At 38.6% G+C, this 22,710-nt stretch overlaps 1 protein-coding gene and 1 pseudogene across 2 annotated transcripts; one reads left to right on the top strand and one right to left on the bottom strand.

Annotated features, from left to right (window-relative positions):
* The first annotated feature begins 209 nt into the window (after window positions 1-209).
* Window positions 210-18,050, top strand: LOC148726725 (tyrosine kinase receptor Cad96Ca-like; annotated as a pseudogene). Its single transcript, XR_015989615.1, has 10 exons — window positions 210-243; window positions 568-859; window positions 1,472-1,582; window positions 2,762-2,952; window positions 5,731-5,852; window positions 6,039-6,109; window positions 10,896-10,936; window positions 11,157-11,253; window positions 11,590-11,686; window positions 15,990-18,050. The product of XR_015989615.1 is annotated as a tyrosine kinase receptor Cad96Ca-like (transcript).
* Window positions 13,269-14,494, bottom strand: LOC148726726 (uncharacterized). The gene is made up of 2 exons (XM_088728594.1): window positions 14,382-14,494; window positions 13,269-14,043 (listed from the first exon to the last, which is right to left on the bottom strand). The coding sequence occupies exons 1-2, from the start codon at window positions 14,492-14,494 to the stop codon at window positions 13,269-13,271; spliced, it is 888 nt and encodes a 295-aa protein (XP_088584720.1).
* Window positions 18,051-22,710: the final 4,660 nt, after the last annotated feature.

Genomic DNA, 22,710 nt, shown 5'->3' with positions numbered 1-22,710 from the left:
AAAATTAAGTAAACATAGGCCAAGTTCATTGAATGCCATGAACATACTGCAAACAAACCGTTTTACATGCACAACGAGTTACTATATTACGAATAGAGCTCTACTAAAATCCAGTACTCAGTGTTTTTACAACTGTTCTAATGTGACTGGCATGTTATTGCCTTGGTGTGATACACCATTTGTCTGTGGTATTGTTTTAGGATATACGAACAAGTAACTGAGGAAGAAGGAGACATTGCGAGTGTAAGTCTTGTACACGCTTCAATCAATCAATCAATGAACTTTATTTAACGTGGGTAACACGGGAAAGTACTTCAACTGAGTAACTAGTGGCCCGCTTGGACTTTTATGTATTCTAAAGGTCAATATCTGTGAAATTTTCATCTGGACTCAAAGTTAAACAATTAAATAAACCCACCTTATGGAGTATAAGTATGATGCTGTCCATTTCTTAATTTTTGTTTCATATTGTTTAAATTCAGAGTGCAAAAGATTGTTTATATAGATTATTTTGACGTATGGTAAGTTGAGGTGATTTTTTTTATTGAATCAGCTTTTTTCCGGCAGACTGCCCTTGAAATGATTGATCATTCACCAAGCCAGTATGCAGAATTGAATGAGATGACTCGATCAGAAGACACCTCGCAAACCTTACTGATAAACACTCCACACTGCGCCGAACTAAAAAGCGAATACGCTTCTCTTAGTCCATCCACACGCTGCTGGGAAATTGCTAGTTACAAAGTGACCTTAAAGGAGGTCGTGGGTAAAGGTGCCTTTGGTCAAGTTGCCAAGGCAACGGTGACAGGGCTTCATGAAAGTCCCAATAAAACGCTAGTTGCTGTTAAAATGTTGAAAGGTATCGATTACTTTATATTGTGGTGGCACAATTCAGTGGTATTGTTTAATTGCTGCTGTTAGTTTAGCGTTCATCACAGTGACTGTTTTTATCCGTATTGTTATTTCACTTCTACGCCATTTAACCATTGCAGGGCAATGGATCTCGCACAAAATACCTCGGGATTACGCTGTATGGTGCACAAATTACAGATGGAGAGCGGACAACTAAATTGGCCGGGCTGAACAATCCAAACTTTGTTTTTTTTCACTCTCTTCTTAGGCTTGACTTTTTTTTTTCTTTGAAAAAACAAAGAACCTCAAAGCTCATCAGCTTTGCTTTAAGCTCATTTCTCGTATTTTTCTTCTAAGCGAAATGTCCGCGCGTATTCCCTTCTAAACCATCTAGCAAAGTGAACCTACTGTTGCAGTATTCACTGACGTTGTCTCTAAATTTTAAAATTGCTCTATGCACTTGTTAGTAAGTTTTCAACTCTTTGGTGAGGATTTGAACCTTTGGAAACTTGCCTCTAATTGCACAGCAGCATTCTGAGGAGATATGTCTCATGCTGTAAATCTAGATTCTTATGCAGCAGTTTGTTATGAAATTTAATGAGTTTTGGGTTTCTTACAGACCACGCTTCTGAATCAGACAAGAAGCAGTTACAGTCTGAGCTTGAATTGATGAAACAACTTAAACCTCATCCTTATGTCGTCAAACTCCTGGGATGCGTCACGAAATCTGGTAAATAAGAAAAATTATTCCCTTCAGAAATATATATTGACTTACGTACTCTTAACAGCTACTATAAGATTACAGGGACAGTTATGTGTAAAGACCAGAACGTGTTATTTTTCTTCTAGGGCAGGGCTATTCAAGCGAAATAATTTGGTGTAATTTAAATGTTTCCAATAGCTGTAGAAATTATAGCGCGTTCCTTGATCGAAAACTATCGTAAGTCAGTTTATAGACGATGAAAAGACGCATAATGTAGTGGTACGCTCAGCAATCCTCGTGTCACCTAAAGTAATCACTACACTAACCAAACGTTCTTCGATGTGTAAGAACTGTATTTGATTCCAACGAAACTTTACATTGAACGAAAAGAAAATGGCGACTAAACCAAAAACCAAAATAACAACAAACACCAGGAGGTCTCGAATTATCACACGATGTCAATCATAGGTACGTAAAGCGTACAAATTGAACTAAATGTTATTTGAATTCAAACAAGGTAATTCTAGTCGCGACACCTCGTCATGTCGGAGTAAAAAATTCACCTAGTAAAAAAAGTTACAAATTTCTGAGATACAGACAATCAAAAACTTCCAAATTTTAAAATCGGCACACTTGAAAAAATGAAGAAGAACTTGTCGAGATGGAAAAAAGAGGAGAAAAATCTTCCGAAATAGAAATCTGGCTCCCAGTTCGCAAAGTTGAAAGACGGACAACCTTGTAGAAATATTTGCCGACGCCGAAGTAAACGGCACAAAAATTTAAAATAAATAGACATTAAAAAAACGATTCGGGGTGACTATTACCATCCATTTTTTACTGGTATTTTATGGAAGAAGTCATTTCACAGGACCAATTAAAGCAAACAACAAAGCAACGATAGATCTTCTCATGTGCGAATAATTTTCCTATATGTTATAAAAATTTTAATCTTATTGAAAAAACAAATTGTAACAATTCCCCACTGTCTAGAGTGATATTTCGTCTGCACTTTGTTCTTTTACTCTCGGGTTTCAAGGTGTCCTTTAATTGCACAGCTAAATTACACAATTGCCGATTCTAGTATTTGTTTGTTTAGTTCGTTTATCTATTTTTGTAACATTTTCGAGTGGCAGTTACATTATGCTAAATCGACGAGGTGCGTTGAATCTTCTGAATGACTGAAATCATATTTTCACCTGGTGTTAGGGCCTTTGTTAGTGTTGATCGAATACGTTCCCTGTGGAGATCTGCTGGGTTACCTGAGGAAAAGCCGGGGATTGAATGATACTTACTTCAAAGACCCTGATATAAAACCACAAACAAATCTTACGTCACAGCAGCTGACAAGGTTTGCTTGGCAAATTGCTGATGGAATGTCTTATTTGTCATCGATACCAGTGAGTAATGTAATCACTCTTTCAAAATTCATCAACGTCGTTGTAAAATAAGGCACCGGCTATTACTTATTATAACCCACCCATTAATTTTTGTGCGATTCAACTGGTTATTTTACGTCATGTTGTGCAAAATCACTGGAAAGTTGTAACGCAGTAACCCCTCTTTATTCCTTATTTGTCTTCCATTTATTTCTGCCCAGAAGAAACAAACCCAGCGGACCGAGCCGGTTTAAGAGTTTCACCTTTTGTTGAGGCCTGCGCTCAACGCCCTCATTGAACAACTGTTTCTCACCCGACATCCGGGCATACATACTAAAAACACTTCCCCTCGATTAACTATGTTTTTATCTTTCCGAAATTGTTTAACTTCACCTTTGTCCGCCTCCGGATCTTTTACCAAACGTCGATAATCGGTAGGCTTTGTTGTTTTTTCTTAGCGTTTTTTTTCGGTTTAGTCGCGCCTTGTTAGTTATTTTAGGCGGTTTGTCGGTATGTTGGTAACTTTCGCAACCTCAGCAGCATTGTGATGTTAGCCATTAACTGCTTGTTTTCAGAATAAAACGGGGACTTCTACGAAGATTCTGACCCTCGTCACGTTTTTATCGACTTTGGGATAGGCTTCGCCAGGAACGCCTATTCACCTTTTTCATATTAATTTTACTACTTCATTCCAATAAAATAGTGAGAACTTTGTCTTTGCAATCTCTTTCAAGTAGCGCGTGACGAACCCTTCGATGATCACTTGACTAGAGCACCAAAACTTGGAACCTTGTAAACAATATGCGTAAAAATAACACAAGATAATGTTTCAAGAAAACGTTAATTTAAAAGTCAGATAAATTGACGACCAAACAGTGACAAAAATATCGAAGAATTATGGCCGCACTGATGCTGAAATTGGACAAAAACTCAACTTTACCCAAGCAAGTTATAACATTTAGGGCGCGTTAAGTTAATCAGATTGACGACTAGCGAGCGAAATAGTTCCCGAGTGAAACATCAAAACATGGCGAATAGCTGCCAAACATGTGTAAAATGTGGCCAGATGGTAGCTAAATAGAAACTCGAAAATAAAAAGCAAAAAGAAAAGAAAAACCACTTTGATGATAGCGTTCGGTCCAACAAAATAGTTTGCACATGTCGATCGTAGGGATTATTTTCATCGTCGAATTTTTTAGCCCCCTTCTTCCAAATTTAGTTTTCTTCCTGGCCTTTCCTCTTTTTTTTTGAGGTTTTAAGGGTGTATTTTGATCAAGGATGGAGCATAAAGAAGGAAAAACTAGCCAGATAGTGAATTACTTTGATAACTCCATGCACTAAGGCAAAAGTTACGGACTTTGTACGTCCCCCCACCTCCCCAGATACTTGAACAAAAGACAGTGGGGTGACCCTGGGGATAGAAGCAAACTTAGCAGCGGTGGCAGAGGATAACGCGTTGATCCAGGGCTTAGTGCGTGATTTATTTTTATTATTATTACTTATTATTATTTATTATTATTTATTTGTCTAAGAACTTTTTTAATGGAATGGGTGAGAGAGTGAGTCAGTGATTTTTCCTTCCATACTAAAACTTCCTTGTATGACTGACGTCACACCGTGAGGCGAAAATGTTCTCGTCTTGCGGAATAATCCAGTAACAGTCACTATTCACATTAAAAAGCTGACTTAAATGCTTCTTCAGAAAGTACGAAAAAAAAGTAAACAAATTTGCTCGCAACAAGCAATATGAAAATTTATTGGAGGGTTTACAGTCAAACTTATTGAAGCGTACCCCTCAGGATTACATTAATGATTTGATTATTTGAATATTGAACCCGCTAATCGTTTCAGGAGCGCAATAACGAATTGAATATTTGAACATGGAACGCGCTAACCGTTTCAAGAATGCAATAATGGATTGATTATTTGAATATTGAACCCGATAGCCGTATTCGTTTTGAAAACGCGCGGATCATTGTTCAAATCAGAAGTCCATTTCTGATTGGATTATCCGAACACGTGATGATGGATCGGAACTATTTCAACATGGCGTCAGACTTGGCGGGAAAGGTGAGTTCGAATGTTGTGTAGAACTTCTTGTAAATGTTGTAAATGGAATGTTATCGAGAGCTTTTTCGCCTATTTACATCTTGACGAACTTGTAGAAATTCTTGTGCGTATTCAAGGTCGAAAAAATAGTTTACGGGCGAAGCCATCGCTAGACTTTTTTTTAATTTCGTTACTATTTGCGATCGACTGTTTCGCAGTGTTTTTACAGTGCAGTTTGTTCATTTTCAGGATTCGTCGTCAAATAGAACAGTCTTGTTGGACATCAGAAATGGACTTCTAATTTGAACAATGATCTACGCCTTTTCAAAACGGATACGGCTTTCGGGTTCAATATTCAAATAATCAATGCATTATTGCATTCGTGAAACGGCTAGTGGGTTCAATAATCAAATAATCAATTCATTATTGCATTCTTGAAACGACTGGCGAGTTCAATATCCAAATGATCGATTCATTAATGTAATCTTGAGGGGTGCGCTTCACTTAGTTTGACTGTAAAAGTGAAAAAAAAATCCTCTTCTGACTTGCTGGTATTTGGGCTGATAATGTCCTAACTGAGAGATTGCCTTGAGAAATTATTAACCGATGTACTAGCCGCCTGAAGGGGGTTTATGCACAAAGTAAACTTCCATTTTTATTGACTCCTAGACTCAATGCCTAATGATGGGATGCGTGTCAACTCTGCATTCTTTAGAGATTGTAAAACGCAACATTCTCTTCTTGTCAAAGGTTGTTCATCGTGACCTTGCGGTCGTAATGTGTTGGTTGGAGAAGGAGAAACATGCAAAGTGACAGACTTTGGAATGGCCAGAGATGTGCAAGAGGAAAACATTTACGACAGAAAATCCGGGGTAAAAATAGCTTTTAGCGACTTACCTTCTTGTGATCCTCGATTTATGCGTAAGGACGTTACACTCGACTGACCGTTAATAGTAAACAAGCTCTGTAAACTATTTTAGTTTTCAGAACTTCTCGTGCATTTATCTCGTCATATGGAGAATTGACTCCTTCAACTTCTTATATTTTTTCTTATTCAGGGGCGTCTCCCTGTAAAATGGACTGCCATTGAGGCGTTGCTGTACGGAAGATATTCCACAAAAAGTGATGTGTGAGTAAAAGGACGACCTAATTGCAGTTCTTAAGCTTATCAAAATTTTTCAACGAAATAAATTTCATTTCGCCTTTGAATCAAAATCAAGTAGATAAATGATCCTCGCAGGTGCACTGCAACATAAACAATTGCAAAAAGAGAAGCTCGAAAACGGTCAGACGTCGACAGAAATCGAACCTCTGCTTCCAATAGATACTAGTTGGGAGGTGGTAGTGTTGACGGCACCAGGCAAATATTAAAGACTTTAACTTTCTCGCAAAGGATCATCACCAGAGTCCTTTACGTAGTTATAAATGGTTTGCTGACATTGCATTTTTTTAAAAGGTGTAGAAAAATGAAATTTTCCAGTTAATTCCTCTTGAATTTGATTTTTTTAAATCTAAAGTATTAGTTTATGTAAAAATCTTTAAAATAACAAGCAGATACGATCCTCAGAATAAGGTAATTTAAGTTTTAATCATCAAAATGACTGCCTTAAGACCTTTCTCAACTCCCACTTGCACACCCAAATATACTGGCAAATCAGTTTTTGCACTGAATGAAAAATTAACCATGTGTTTTACAGACTTTTTCCTTTTGTTCGGTGTCATTAAAAATAGGGGTCACCACGCGCTATTTTTTTTTTAGGTTATTTCGTTATCCTTAAATATGTAATCACTCGTTGTTCAAGTTTTCCGGACAACTCCCCTGTAAGTGAACACATGGACACCCGCGTAGCGCGATTTTCAGGTGTGAGAGACGCTTTCCCCCTATCTCCCCATGCTAAGTAGCACTAACACTTTCTCAATAAATGATCAAACTGAAGTCCGAGCGGCCGCCTTTCAAAATTTTAAAGTTGGATTTTCCGTACATTTCCGCCTGCGTTAGACCTTCTTGAGCTCAAAGTGAAAACTGAATATGCCATCGAATACTCTGTTCGGAACATAATGGATATCAAAGTCTTAAAAACGACGGAATAAGCTTTCGAGTCAACGGCATTCCGATTCTCTGAAACGATGCGAATTATTGCTAAAAAGTGAAATCGAACTTTATTACTTCAAGTGAGGCTTAGCGACAATTTGACGTTTGCACAGCCCAGTAAATATTATATTCAACTATGACATGTCCCTAAAGTGTTATGTAATTGAAGATTTTGTGTCAAAACGTACAACTTTTAAAATTATCCAATAGAGCTACGCAATTTTCTCAAGTAAACAACGAGGCTAAGCATGGACATTAGTCTAGTAATCTACTGCGCGGGTTTCGCAGACGTAAAAGGTTCAAACGTCTTTTGTTTCTAACAGTCACCAAGAACTGTTTTGAATACAATAGTCTGTCTCCAAATATTTCTTGGTCACTTTCGTCTTGTTTCTCATTCACCGTTTCCAGGTAACAAGTCTACAGTCGTGTTTAGACAAACACGTAAAAACTACGCTAGTTTTGTATTTTCATTTTGATTTCTGAGTAAAACTTGATATGCACCGATCCCTTTTCTTCGAAAATAAGTTATACAAATGATTTACTTTCTCTAAGGCTTTTTTTGTGGTAGTAATTTCAGAAAAATGTACTGCGCATAGTGTTTTCTTTTCCCGTTTCCCAATAGGCACGTGAACACTTGGACGTGAACAATGCACGTGAACAATGGGTAAAATATTTGTCTCATTCTCGACTTGTTTTTCATGGGGACAAATTTTCTACTAAATTTCCTTTTTCGGTTTTAACCAACGGCTGCATGATTAAACCAGTTTGACCCGTGAACTCTAGGGTAAACATCCCTTTCACCGCGGCTGGCCTCTCACATGATCATTGCGAGAGACGAGTCTTTCCACCCACGCGTGAGCAGATCGGAGACGCTAGATTAGAGAGCTTCCCGAATCAGTTTCAACCTTCTTGAAAGTCCTACGCCCGTCGGGCCTCTTTACCCACGGTTTGGTCTCTTTGCTTAGAATGAACATTGGAACGAGTCAGGTGTACGATTTTTTATCGCTTCTTGGGCATAGTTTGACCGCCGATAGCTACAACTGAAGGAATGCAGGCAACAGAACAAAGAGCGATATCATGGGTATTTAGGGTTGAAAAATCAGCGTGGAAACAGTACAGATGGACCGATATGGTTTCCATACAACTCGCTCATCGCTGATAAAATACCTGTGACACGGGCAGCAACACCAACTCTAATGACTGCACGATTGCGCGAGTGGATCACCTCACTGAATGATCAAACGCAACCCCGGAATATCAAGACGATGTTAGTAGTTACATCTGGGAAGACGGTCATGTCGCTCGACATGAAGATCTACGCACCAGCAAAGAAGTTGAAAATGCCTCGTCAGGATCTGCAGCATATAATAGTACATTCCGGCAGATTGCATAATAATAATAATAATAATATTATCACGTGAGGCGTGAGTAGTCCAGTGGTCAGTGCGCTGGACTCTAGGTCAGATGGCCCGGGTTCAAGTCCTGGCTGGGGCTTGACGTTGTGTCCTTAAGCAAGACGCTTCACTCACATTGCTTCGTCTTCTCGGATAGGACGTAAAGCCGGAGGTCCCGTCTCCTGCACCTATCAATTAGTTAATTTCGGCAAGGGACGTTAAAGAACCCACATCACGAGATTACTGTGATGTGGTCTGGCCTGTTTACTGGGAAGGGGGGAGGGGGCGTCTGTAAAAATTTCTCCTTTATTAATTGTAAACTGCCGCCGGCAGTCTGGAAAAGTCCCCCGCACAGTGTTGTAAAGCGCATTAGAGCATTTACATGGAAATGCGCTATAGAAATTGATCTATAAAATATAAAAATAATACTAATAATTTAATATTTATATTGCGCAAATTAACATGTGGATATGATCAAATGCGCATCACAACACTTTTCGGGGGACTTTGGCCGGACTGCATCAGCAGTTTACAAACAATGGAAGGAAACTTATTTGAAGACGCCCCCTCTCCCCAATTCCCTGTAAACAGGCCAGACTACATCACAGTAATCTCGTGAGTGGGTTCTTTAACGTCCCCTGACTAACCAAATTAACTATTTAATAGATGCAGGAGACGGGACCTACGGTTTATTCGTCCTTATCCGAGAAGACTAGAATGTCTATCCATTTCTCGATATTATAGAAAGGTAGCGCATTCTCCTCAGTTATTTTAAGATCTTAAGTGTTGGTCCGGCCGAGGCTCGAACCATCGACCTCAACCTCCCGCACAACAGTCCAGCGCTCTAACCAATTGAGCTAACCGTTGTTTAGGGTTATTGCATAATGACCCAGTTGCGAAAAATAGGCGCGGTCGGCAAGATGAGTGGACCGAGCACTTGCTGGACGAGGAGATGGAGGTGGTTTATGTTCAGTAAGCCATAATTCCGTTGTTTAGGGTTATACGTCAATACATGAGAGTAATAAAGACAATGATGCGATTTATTTGGGTAGTTCCAACGGATGGCTATGCACTTCATTTACCAACTCTCGAGGCATTCACCTCTCAGAAAAAGGGCGGCGCATTCAATACTGCTGAGTCCTATCGTCCGTGCTGTAAGACCTGCTAGAGTTGCAGCATTTCTTAGGTTTTATGCCTGAATTGGAGCCTTTATTACCAGAAGCTTCGCTGGTAAAGGGAAGCTGGCCCGCTGGAAAGCGGTCCTCGAATCTGACGAGGATAGACTAACAGGACTGAGAGATCTGGGTAGAACCATGTACCCTGCATGAAATACGTTTGCTGAATCTAGTTTGCCAGCGATACCAGCCAAAGACGCACTTTTCTGTGGTGATCACTTTTGTGGTAGAAACAAGCCCAAAGACTACCTCCACTGCAAGCTGCATTGCTGGAGGAGGTCATAATTATACACTTTATAACAATAAAGGCTAAAGTGTATGGAATACTGTGTTTATTTTCGTGTAAGTGATTCCACTGATGAGACATGCAGTCTTGCATGTTGTCAAATGTGGCTCTGCCAAAAAGAGATGTTCCACTAAGATGGGCATGAGCTCTTTGCTAACATCAAAGAGGGCAACGTTAAGCCTTTTGACGACAACGGAGAAAAAGAAGAAGGAGGGAAGAGGTCAATGATTAGGATGCCTTTGCCATAGCGTCTGGCCCTTGTAATGTAATACCTGCATATTTTGTTGATTTCAACCGGGTCAATGTATTTATTTTACAGGAATCAAAATAAGTTGATGCATTTTCCAATCTATATTACACCAGGTTTAACACTTAAAGTTTTCTTTAGTGTGTCAGATACACTTAAAAATGAAGATTAAGTAACTTTGGTATCAACTTTTTGCTCTTAACAACGCTCTTAAAACATTTTGGGGGACAGCCTCGTTTCCATGTTGGAACATAATCGCCACAATTTAAACCCATCGTTGCGGTTCATGGTGTAAAAAAGTCACTTAGATGTGTCAGATATAATTTAATACGGAATATAAATCACTTTGGTAACGATTCGCTGTCATTAATGACCTTAAAGGCATTTCAAGGTCTAGCCTCGTTTTCATGCTGGAACTTTGAGGTCACAATTCAAACTCATCACAGCAGTCGGTGGTGCTAGTCACAAAATTTCCGACTACATTTTACATGTTCCTCAGTGTCCCTTTAACATGTCTAAATTGGTGGCTTGCTTTTATCACAAAATTCCCACCGGATTACAGATGCTCCAGGACTAACTCCTAAATTATGAGTAATGGTCAGGAACCAACTCCCATTAAGTACATGGCATCTGCCATGAAGTCTTGCCAAAGTAGTTCGAATTCCTTTTTTGGAGACAAGAAAGTTTTTTTTCCCCTCAATTCAGTTCTTTCGCTTTGCAGGTGGAGCTACGGAGTTCTCCTCTATGAGATTTTCACAATTGGTAAGTTGTAAGACTGAGAGACAAGCCGTACATTTTTAGCTTCAGCAATTGAGGTGACAAGAAGTCGTGAATTTAGCAGGGTGCAACATTACCTGAGGGAACTCGGCTTTCTCATTTAGATTACTATCGTCGATGGACTTGATAGTGTTCTATGAAAATATTGTTACATCGACAGAGCCTTTCATATTGAATGATATAAACACTAGCTGCCTTATTTCAGGAGGTTCACCATATCCAAGGATGGATGGAAGGAAAATCGCACACTCCCTTCAAGAGGGATACAGAATGCCTAAACCCCAACATGTGGACGATAAGTTGTATGATAATATCGTGTTGGAGTTTTCTTTTGTTAAATATTATTTTCTTTTTTGTTTTTTTTATTTTTGATCTGCGTGCCTAGTCTTAGATTAGACCATTTTAGCATGTTGAACCAGTCTACCGAAGGGAAATGATGCAATAAGTATATTATCACGATTTTGTTTCGTTTGGCCTTGTATCCTTGATTTTAAAACCTTTAAATTTGACGCTAAACAGTTTAATCGTTCCTGATCTACATTCTATTTGGACATTGTTAAAAAAAAACCCAATATTTTCTGAGTTAATAATAACGCCTCAGCCAATGCTTAAATGCTCATGATATCTTTCTGTTTTAGGTATGACATAATGACAAACTGTTGGAAAAATGACCCTAACGCGAGACCATCTTTTGAGCATTTAAGGAATGAACTTAAAAAAATGGAAAGGCAGAAGGTAAACAAAGAAATTTTACAAAGAGACACTCTCCGTAGTGTATTCTTTCTTTTTAAAATGTGAATATTCCAATCTACCACCTTCGAAAGTTACTTCGAAACGTAGAATACAGTAAATCATCTAAATAAAGGGATTGTATTGGCAAGATGCTCTCTTTCTAGGGCTAGAACTAGCCCAAAAAATTAAGGCACAATCGAAAGCTTTACAAAGTATAGTGTAATGTATATAAGTAAATTTTCATTCTGGTGTTCTGATTGGTTGCCTCAGCTCCGGTCATCAGCTCTTATGATCCATCAAATATTTTGCTCGCACCTAATTGGTCTCAACTATGCCCCCAGATAAAACTGTGGAATATTCCGACATATATCCTGAGTGACTTTCCCAGATTTTCAAATCTTACTCCTATAAATTACGATAAAAGTGTTCTTTTAAAATTTAGTTCAAGTTTAAAGAGCGTGAAGTTGTTATTACCGATGAGTAAGTGTCTTATAAAGCCGTACCAGAGAACACTGAAAAGTACACAGGTTTAGACATCCCACGCAAGAAACAAAAAAAAATTATTGCTAGGCGTTGCAAAATGTTTGATGGGTAATAAACAGTAAGTCTCCGTTTGGTGCGAAAATATGCTCTTAAATTTGTCCTTTGACATTATCTGTCCCTCGAAGTTCACAGTTTTCCTCGAGCTTCGTCTACGATATGAAACTATTGAATGGTACCTATCTTCAAATTGAAAATTTGCTCCTGAGAGTAACGTTTTATGGTGTTATAAAAGTGTAACAATATCACAACAGAAAGAACAGCTGGTTACCTGTACCTTCACAATTGCACAATTTTCGCTGAAATTTCAACGCTATACCAGGACCTTTAATTACAAAAGCCCACCTTTGAAGTCTGTTCGAGCAGCCATAATATGAGTTTTCTCCGTTCCCTACCGCACAGAAAAACATTTTTAAATATGCAAAACGCTTTGAATAGGCTTAAATGTTATTAAATTTAACCGAATACTTGTCTCGGTAAGTTTGTACACAACATTTGCGCTTGTCGATAAGCTGAAAATCAGTTACTTAAATGCTTGTCTGAGGTGTCTGAATGCGGGTACTTCGATAACACTAAAACTATATAATCCATAACAGATCTATTCTTAAAGCGCTTTTACAGCGAGGATACACTAACCGTGACCACTTAGAGAGAACATATCATTAACAAATCAGATTACGATATTCAAATCAAACAGCCCATGCCGGATAGAATATCGAAATAAACAGTAAAATTAACCAATTTTACGGATTGTCTTCCGTTGTATGAACACGTCAATATGATTGGTTAGCTTTGTGAGATGGTCCCATTTAAGATATCTGCACTTTAAACAAAAAGAGATAAAGTTAACATAAATGGGTGTTTAAATTTCACTAGTAATGAATGCAATATCAGAATATTTCTTTTACCAATAAGATCGGCTACAGTACTCACAATGTATAATGATCAACAAAAATGACAGACATGTCACTCCATCCTGCCCAAAGACATTTAATTATATTTCAAACCTGAATAGTCCAGATTGCGCTGATAGTCCCAGCTGTTTCTAGAGATTAAGGCAGAAATGAGCACGGATGGCGCGACCAAATCTGCTGAGCGCTATGTCTGTATCATTGTCCGCATCGCCTTCCGAATCAGTGTCGAATTCATCCTCTTGCTCGGGGAGGTCTGTCACGTCATCAACTGCGACAACTCCGAGCATACTTTCGTCAACAAAGGTGATTCTCGGTACTTCGTCTATAGCTCGTGGTATATCTGTATCCTGGTCGACTCGTTCTTCATTGCCTTTCCCTGGATTGTCTTGAACATCCTCTTGGAATGTTACTGCAGTACACAATGGCATACTAGAATATACAGCTGGCGGCAGGGCTCCCGCTTTGTCTTTTGTTGTTTCGCTTCTTACCGTCCTTTGCCTGACAGGTCGATACCTGTCAACCAATTCCTTCATGGCTGCCTCAATCTTGGGATCAACGTTACCAGCTTGAGGAGGTTTCATGAGATCTACATCCCGTAAATCCACACTGGATTTAGGCACCGGATAATAAGACTTCTCATGGGTGAAGTATTTCGCACCCCACTTCGTTGTTCTCTTTAAAGATTCCTTTGAAATTGTTCCAAAGTCTTGAGCGTACTGAAGAGAATTGAAAGTCTCGTTTTTGAAGTGGGAGACTGCAAGGTTCTCCACCTGAGTTGTTAGCAACGTACGCAGGTCAATGTTACCAAGATACTCCTCTTTTACATTCTTCACGTTATCTCGTAGCTGTTCCATACCTCGTTCGAGAATCACCAATAGGGACTTTGAGATTGTGGAGTACGGTTGGCTGCGACGGTTGGGAATGTGTCAAGCAACAAAAATACCAATGAGATGCCACCGTCGTGCCTCTGAGACGGTCTGTTTTCCCATGATTTCTCGTTGTTGTAAAGACTGTAAGAATCATTCCCACTAAAACTCCATTTTTTTTCCGCTGTTTGTAGCCAGTTTGCAGGCTGTTTGATTCGCGTTTTGTTAGCCATACATTTTCTTCCTGTTGGTGTTATTTCTTTCAGGTGAATTTCTTTTTTTGTGTGGAAAAAGCATTCTGGTAGAGTGGTGTAGTGTCGTGTCTTGCATTTGAAAGTTCTGTTTCGTTTTCTTTCAGCTTGTTGATTCTATTTTTACTTGTGTACAGCCAATTTGCACGCAATTTTATTCGCATATGGTAAATGATAAATTTTCCTACTGTGGGGACTAACTTCGTTCACATGAAATTCTTCTTCCGTGTGGAAAGTCATTCTGGTATAGTGTTTGAAAGTTCAGTTCGCTTTTCTTTCAGCTTGTTGACCCTTTCATAAATAGCAGCAAATTGTAAAAAAATGGCTCAAATTCCCAATACGGATAAAAGGAATTTACTGATTCGTATTCTTAGTATTAAAATAAAAACTCTTCTTCACTAACCGCGCCTTCTGCGAAAGAAATTATGAGTGAGTTTAGCATCTTGACTTCACCTTCCTCTGTCTTTTTCCCCGAACTTATGGTGAAATAACCGCTTCCCGGTTAGCTCAATGGATAGAGCGCTGGACTGTTGAGCGGGAGGTCGAGCAACACTCCGGGTCTTAATAATTGAGAAGAATATGCTACCTTTCTATAACATCAAGAAATGGTTAGATATTCTAGTCTTCTTGGATAGGGACGAATAAATGGAGGTTCCGTCTCCTGCAAAGCTAGGGGCAGGAGACGTTCATTTCCCACGCACGAGATAACTGTGTGATGGATGTCCTCCCCTGGGGTGGAATGGGTAGTTATTTCTCGCTAAGAGTCATTGCATAGATGGAGAGCAAGTACTAGGAAAATAAAATAAATGAATAAATAAATTCCTCGCGCCTTTTCACTGTCCTGGTCCCAGGCCACCCGTGTACGCTTCCAACCGTCCCAACCGACCGTAGTGTGCCATCTTAAAGTCCCTATTGACTCCTGTGTTTTTCTAGAAATAGTTCCTTCAGGGCCATTTGTTGCTGCCTTTTTAGTAATTTTATAGTGCTGCCTTACTTCAGCGACTGTGTTTTTAATATAAGCATTTACATTCGTAAACATTGCTTCGTCCCAGTACTCCCCAGAATGAAGACAAGAGCATTTCAGCTTTGGCTCACTGTTCGCGAGTGATTTTCTTGATTTTCCTTTAGAATTTAAAAGAGCAGATGAAATTTTAAAATACTAAAATAACTTTGGGATCTCCTTTCAAACAGTAAACAATATTTTTTTCAAGAACAGTAAACATTAAAAATGGCTAATTTAACAGTAAACTCTAAAAAACATGGGCAAATAACACTAAACACTAAACCCCATTCAGACCCTCTTGTCTCGTAGCTATTGTATCTCGTACCCTTAAAACACTTCTTGGATCGGAAGTTACTTTGTCTCGTGTGAATATTCAGGTCCGGCTGTTAATATTACTCAGCGATGAATTTTCATTTAGTTTCGGTCGTAAAGCGATGCATTTGTCATGTGACTCAAGTTCTTCCGTTTTGGCGGTCGGAGGTAACATTGACTTCCGGTTGCCTAAATTTGAAGAGAATTAAAGAGTTAAAAAATTTTGGTAAGAAAACTATAAAGAAATATATTCCAGTCGCGCTTATTGGATACGAGATTGGCAATAGCGAACTGAGCGCTACGAGCCTCTTTGGCTTAGCTGAGTACCATTCCATATCCAACACTCGCTCATGGAATGATTGTCATAAACTAAGCATCGCAATAACGCAATTTCTTATTGTTTTCTTTCCTTTTTTACAGGGGTTGATAAACTTTAAAAATTACGAGCATCATCAATACGCTAATGTTGACGATCTTGCAGTGTAAGCAAATTCTAATACAGGAAAGTATGGAGTAATGAATATTTCTGCCGGCCCTGCCAGATCACTTTTATTTTCCTTGTATATTTGACTTGACCTTTTTAATATTTGTTGATTTTAAAAGCAACTCTACAAAGAAAGCTGGAACATAAGGCTTTGGAATATCATTTTTTATATATTTCTTGAGTTTTATTAATGAAAAGACGAACTATCTTGAGTGCAAGAATGTAAAAGGGTGCAACCAATAGTTTCCCTTTTAGTGACATAACTTGGTATCAATTTCTTTTTTAAAAAAATTGTATTCTTTTTAAAAGTGTAGTGAATTTTTATTTGGGATAGCCGGCAAATTCAGAATAGAAAAGTTTGCTCCGAGTTGCACATAATAAACCTCCCACTAACTTCGCTTGCTCGAGCCGTACTGAGAAATATTAGCGGTTGTTTTTGTGTAGATCTCAATGCGCTCAGTCCTTACTGCTAAGACCTCAAGCTCATACCAAGTAACAAGTTTTAAGTAACTTACAAGTCGTGATAGTTGTTAAAGAACAAAATTCTTCTTAACTTGCTATAGCTCATCATCTGAGACCATAAAAGTACCTTGACCTACTGCGCAATTAGTGCCAGTACAGGCATAGATTGGGTAATATTGGCCCATCATATTTCTTTAGCAAGCACGGTGACCTATCTTTTATATTGTGGTTCTCGAAGGAGAGATTAGAAGGAATCTTTCAGGAAAAGTCTAGAGAAACTCGTTCTACAACTAGTTCGTATATGACACATGTCCTGTTTGCTGTAAGGATCAGCAAAGTCGATATCTACATTGCTGTTCCTAGCAGTGTGCAGGACACGGTTGATTCGCCAACTTCTACTGTTAGTTCGCCAACCCATATATGTCAATTCGCCCGAGCCGTTTTTCGTTGTGGTTTTTGTTGAGTTCCTTAGTTCCCACAAGTCGGATCGTCGATTAGCATTTCCTGCAGGTTTAAGATCCAGAGAATCGGCCAAACGACTCTACAGGTTGGCGAATGGGTCGTTGGCGAATTGAAACGTTGGCGAAACGACCGGTTACCGTAGTATTCCTTCGTTTACTTTTTGGCCCTGAAATTTAGAATAAGACGCCGTGTTTAATTAGTATCAGTCTTGTGTGTAAACGAAACAAAAACAAATTTTATGGATTAAAAAAAAACCGACTGATTCATTACATCAAAATAAAGAAAATATAAACAGTTATTAGTATATACTAAAACAGTGGATAGCGTTGAAGGCGCGCTCTGGTTGGCTAGTCAAACTCCGAATATCCTTTGCTATTTACCGCTGAGCAACTCGCGAAAAATGGCGTCCCGGTTTGAATCCGTGTCAAGCGAAGAAATCACTCAAATTAACGACGAAGCAGTCCCTGAAAACACAAAGGAAGCGACTAAATTTGGTTTGGCCATGTTTAAAGGTAATGGTGTAAGTTTTTAACCCGGAGTTTATCGATAAATACCAATGAGAAAGGTTTTGTTTACCAATGCATATTAATCTTGCCTAACCTCACTTGTTCACATCCGCGCGTGAACTTGCAATCCTTGCTGGAATATATGAATTAAAATCAATTTTTGGTGGTGCATATTATCTCACTGTTTTAGTATATACTAAAACAACTATTCACCTCTGTGTCGGTGGTTAGCGGTGGACATTTACCTCTCCGCTTCATGGTTTGGTAAATATCCACCACTAACCACCTCCACTTCGGTGAATAGTTGTTAAATATTCTCTTGATGAAAAAGTTATCTTTTAGCTCTTGCCGTATAACACTCATATTTTACTAGTCTCATATACACATTTAGATAAAACGTATTAATATCATTGGTATTATAAGTATATAAAATATAAGTAAATAGTGCTTTTCGAGTGCAATGCTTGGCTATAGTTGAAAGTGAATAACAAGCGCTATTCACCCCCACTTTGATGAATAACTGTTAAATAAACAATATCCCCTATTTGGCGCGTAAATATGCACGTATATTTGTCTGCGGACATTATCTGTTCTAAGATGCGATCAGGCACGCAGAATATAGCTCAAGTGGGTAGTGCGCCGGATTGTGTTGCGCGGGAAGTCGAGGGTTCGAGCCCCGGCCGGACCAATACTCCAGGTCTTAAAAAAACTGAAGAGAATTTGCTACCTTTCTATGGCAAGAAATGGATAGATATTCTAGTCTTCGCGGAGAAGGACGAATAAACCCTAGGCCCCGTCTCCTGCAGGTTTAGGGGTAGGAGACGTTAATTTCCCACGCGCGAGACTACTATGTGGTGGATGTCCTTCCCTGGGGTGGGATGAGTGGGTGTTGACCCTGAAAAGCACTTAGGGGAAGTGGTCAATTAACCTATGTAATCTAATATAATCTATGAGAGAGCGTTTTTTTATTGCTACAGAAGAAGAAAAATATTTGTTTGTCCATAGAGAAAACCATAAAACGCTCAAAAGAAAACATTCCACGCGGTAAACAGCAAGCTTTTTGTGCACATCTTTTCATGTGCGTTCCAAAACATTCAAAGGATGATAAACACAATAGCCTCCATTTAGCGCGAAAATATGCTTGTATATTTGTCCTTGGACATCATCTGTTCTTTGAAGCTCACAGTTTTCGTCCAGCTTTGCTCTCGGATAACTGTTAACATCTTGGAATAGATAATGTCCGCGGACAAAGATCCTTTCTATATAGGGGCTATCGTTTATTTACTGAAGCAGACCTCCAATCTCACGAAAGCTCAGTTATTCGCGCTCCGGACGATGATCAATCAGAAAATGAACAGAAAGTCTGTGAGCAGCTTTCGTAGAGGGAAAATTGTGGCAACGTTAACCCAGGAAGTCTTCGAATGCTCCAGTCACATAAGTTTACTGTTCATACTGCAGCTACTGAAACTCCACCTCCCCCTCCCCTTCCTCTGCATGTGTTGACCGGCCAATACAGACATGAACAGGAACATCTGGACAAACACAACGAGCAAACTTTATTCAGGCTGTCAGCCAAGCTTTCTACACCAAACACACAGACGCTTCTTCCCATGCGCAACACTGCTGACAAATTGCAGCAGTCCCACCAACACCAGAGGACATTTAGGTAAGCGCCAACGGTTAAATAATATTTTCATTTCCTTCCATAATGGTATGATTCCACAAAATGTCATAAATCTGTAAACAACCTTTAGTCTTTCCCCTCTGTAAGAAGTGTGAATAGTGTCACCATAGCCTCATTAAAATAAAAATTTCCTGTTACAATAACAACTTGTGTTTGGTTAGCAAACTGTTTTTCCTTTGGTCATTTTCAACAAAGAGGCAAAAGTTCATAATTTTGCAATGTTACTATCACTTTAGTTCAGTATTGTCAGTTGAACGAAACTTTTTCTTATACAATTAGTGAACTTGTGCAGTATTCTTAATAACGGTATTGAAACCAATTAAGTCAATTCTTTTTTGATAAATAGATGACAAAGAAAAAGACAAAAGGAAAGGAAAGCAAGTAGTAACCTAATAACCACTCAAAAGACAATAAATAAACTAGACTTAAATTTGTTCTAAATATCATTTTCCAAAATATTAAAGAGATCTTTAATTTATCATGCTTATACAAATATCAGTTTACATTTTAGAAACAACATTGGGCTCAAATAATATTTTTTCAATTTGTAACTAATAGAGATTATTCCATGGAAAGTGTGAAAAAACAGGTCTTAAAGCATCAAAAAATCAGGTGAAGCAGGAAACGAGTGAGTTTTTTTTATGTATAGCAATAAGTGAGTTAAATCCTTCAAGCACTTTTCATGGTGTGATGTTTGTATTTCATATGTACTGAGATTTTTTCTTACTGACTGATAAAGCTTGGAAGTGAATGACTGTGAAAATACATCGTTGATCCAATCAGAGACACAAATGGTACTGTTGTATTTCTCAATTTGTATGAAGTAAATCTCTCCTCCTGAGAATTCTCAAATGGAAAATAAAGATAACCTCTGAAAGATTCTAAGGTGAATAGAAATTATTGAAAGGTGATACTATGCACTGAGTATTTTTGACTGATGACAAAGAAATTAAAATAAAATATTGGTAAACTAAAAAATCCCTTGAAGGTCCATTGTAACTAAGTTTGCAGTACGAACATGTAACCAAGTAATATTTTATTTCCAATCATGACAAAAGTTGCAGTACGCAGGCATTTCTGTGAAAGATAAGAATATCATACAAGTAGAGATTTTACGGTTAGAGGGTTATTCATTTAGGTATTGTGGCTATGACGGTTGTCAGTAAAAGGTAACATCTCCTTATTAAGAGTGTTCTCTTATCACACATTTCAATATATGTTTTTCTTTTATTAAATCTTACAGGATGGCTGAGGGAGATGAGGAGGCCATGGTGGCTGTGGCCACTGCAGTGAACATGGTGGTCGCATTACCCCTCACAAGAGAATATTTTCCTAAGATCCTTACAAAAACAACTGAAGGCCAATATTCCAAGCTAGTAAACTCAGCTATTTTAAGTTTGGTGCCTTTCAAAACAAAAAATGCATGAGTCGTGACTATTTAAGTGGAGATAGAACCAAATCAAAATGCTTGTTGTGGCCTCAAGACCACCTTGCCTTATAATAATACGAATTTAATTCAATTTTGTTAAAACTGATAAACGATGCTATAGACCCCAGTACCGAGGATATATTAGCCAATAACAGACCCAGAATTTTCGTAGAGTCGTGGGGCTCTTAGAGAAAATAAATGATATTTACTCAGTTATTTATCCTAAATATTTCACTAAGAAAAAAACTTGCTTGAATCAATATCAAGAGCACTAAAAACCATCAGCCATATCATACACGTGTTCAGTGATAATTCCTGTAGACATTCCACCGCAAATGCTGGTTTATGGATTAATAATAATGACAATGATAATCTACATTTATATAGCGCAGACCTCGATGTGGATATATTCAGTCGCGCTTCACAATATCGTAAGGTAACATTATGTTAAAAGTAACTAAAAGTAACTAAAACTCTTGAACAAAAGCTCATCTTTCAAACCGGCAGTCTAAATCCCACAGGGATCAACGAACGCTTTTCATTCCACTAATTTATTCGTGTTTTTCTCGTTGCCATGTTCCCACCAATAACGTAGCTCCGTTTTCTGCCTTTAAAAGCACACACAACCCACAATTCCTCTATTCGCTCCGACGAAGGGTTAACGCTCGAAACGTCAGCTTTTGTAATCGTTACGGTGGCCAATTTACCATTTCAACTTTGTTGATACATCCTAAGAATATAAGAAACTATTAAAACCTACGAGCCTATGTACTCGAAGGGAACAGTTACCAAGTAAAAAGTAGTTAAAGCTATTTGAAAGCTAAATTAAAAAAAATTAGTTTTGGCAGCAGTCTTGAAAGCGTCCCATGTCTTTATGTTACGAATTGTGGAAAGTAATGCATTCAGGAGATAAGGTACAAGCTGACTGGAAGGCAAGATCGCCAAGGGTTGGACGGGTCTTGGTGCTAGATAATTCGAGTAATAAAGACTCTTTTGACATAAGAGAATACCTTTATTGCTTTTTGATGCTAATTAAATCAATCAAATAATCAGGAGCTAGACCATAAGCAATGGCGTGACATGGCAGCATCTTGGTGATCCAGTGACTAACCGAGCAGTGGCATTTTGTATCCGTTGGAGTTTCATGATATGTGAATTCGGGAGGCCGTATAGTAGATTGTTACAATAATCTATTCTACTTGTTATGAAAGCACGAACTAATGATTCAGTGACTGGACGACTTAAATGTTTTCTAATTCTATGTATGTTGTAAAGATAATAGAATGCAGATGAGCAGGTTCTGTTAATATGACTTAACATACCCATTTTCGAATCAAACCAGGTTTCTAAGTTTCAAACTTCACATGATGGAGCAATTTGGGACTCGCCAACCGATGAGATACTAATGTACAGTTGTGTGTCATCTGCGTAACAATGGGGATTAGGAAGATGTGATTCAACGATCTTAATAAGCTTGCTGGCGTAAAGAGAAAATAATAATGGCCCGAGGCAACGGCCTTGTGGAACTCCAAATTTAAGATTGAAGATATTCGATAGAACTCCGTCTATAGAGATAGGCTGGGTTCTCTTAGAGAGGAATGATCCAAACCAGTTAAGTGCAGAGCCTGAAATTCCAAAATCAGATTGGAGACTTTCATTAAGAGAGTTCGATGGTTAACGGTATCAAACGCGGCGATTAAGTCAAGAAGCTCAAGCAACGTGACGCACTGATCTTCCATGTTCATCAAAATGTCATTCTTGACTTTAAATAGGGCGGTTTCTGTACTATGGTGCTGTCGATAGGCTGATTGCAGTGAAGGAAAAAGATCATGCCCATTTAAGTAGGATTAGACATGATCGGCTGCCACTCTTTCAACCAATTTTGAAATAAAGGAAAGATTGCTGATTGGTGGGAGATTTTTAATGACCAAGTCAAGACCTTGTTTTGTTTAGGAGTGGTGAAAACAACTGAGTCTTTCCAAATATCAGGAGAAGCTCCAGATTCAAGCGACAAGTTTATCATGGTTGATAATATCGGAAGTAACTCATCGAGGCAATCTTTCATGATGTTAGTAGGAACAGGGTCAAGTAAACAAGATTTTGTTGGCGCTCCA

This window comes from Stylophora pistillata, chromosome 7 (genome assembly GCF_964205215.1).
Source record: "Stylophora pistillata chromosome 7, jaStyPist1.2, whole genome shotgun sequence".
NCBI lineage: Eukaryota > Metazoa > Cnidaria > Anthozoa > Scleractinia > Pocilloporidae > Stylophora > Stylophora pistillata.
Note: the sequence above shows the minus strand (reverse complement) of the source record. Positions and strands in the feature narration are given on the sequence as shown.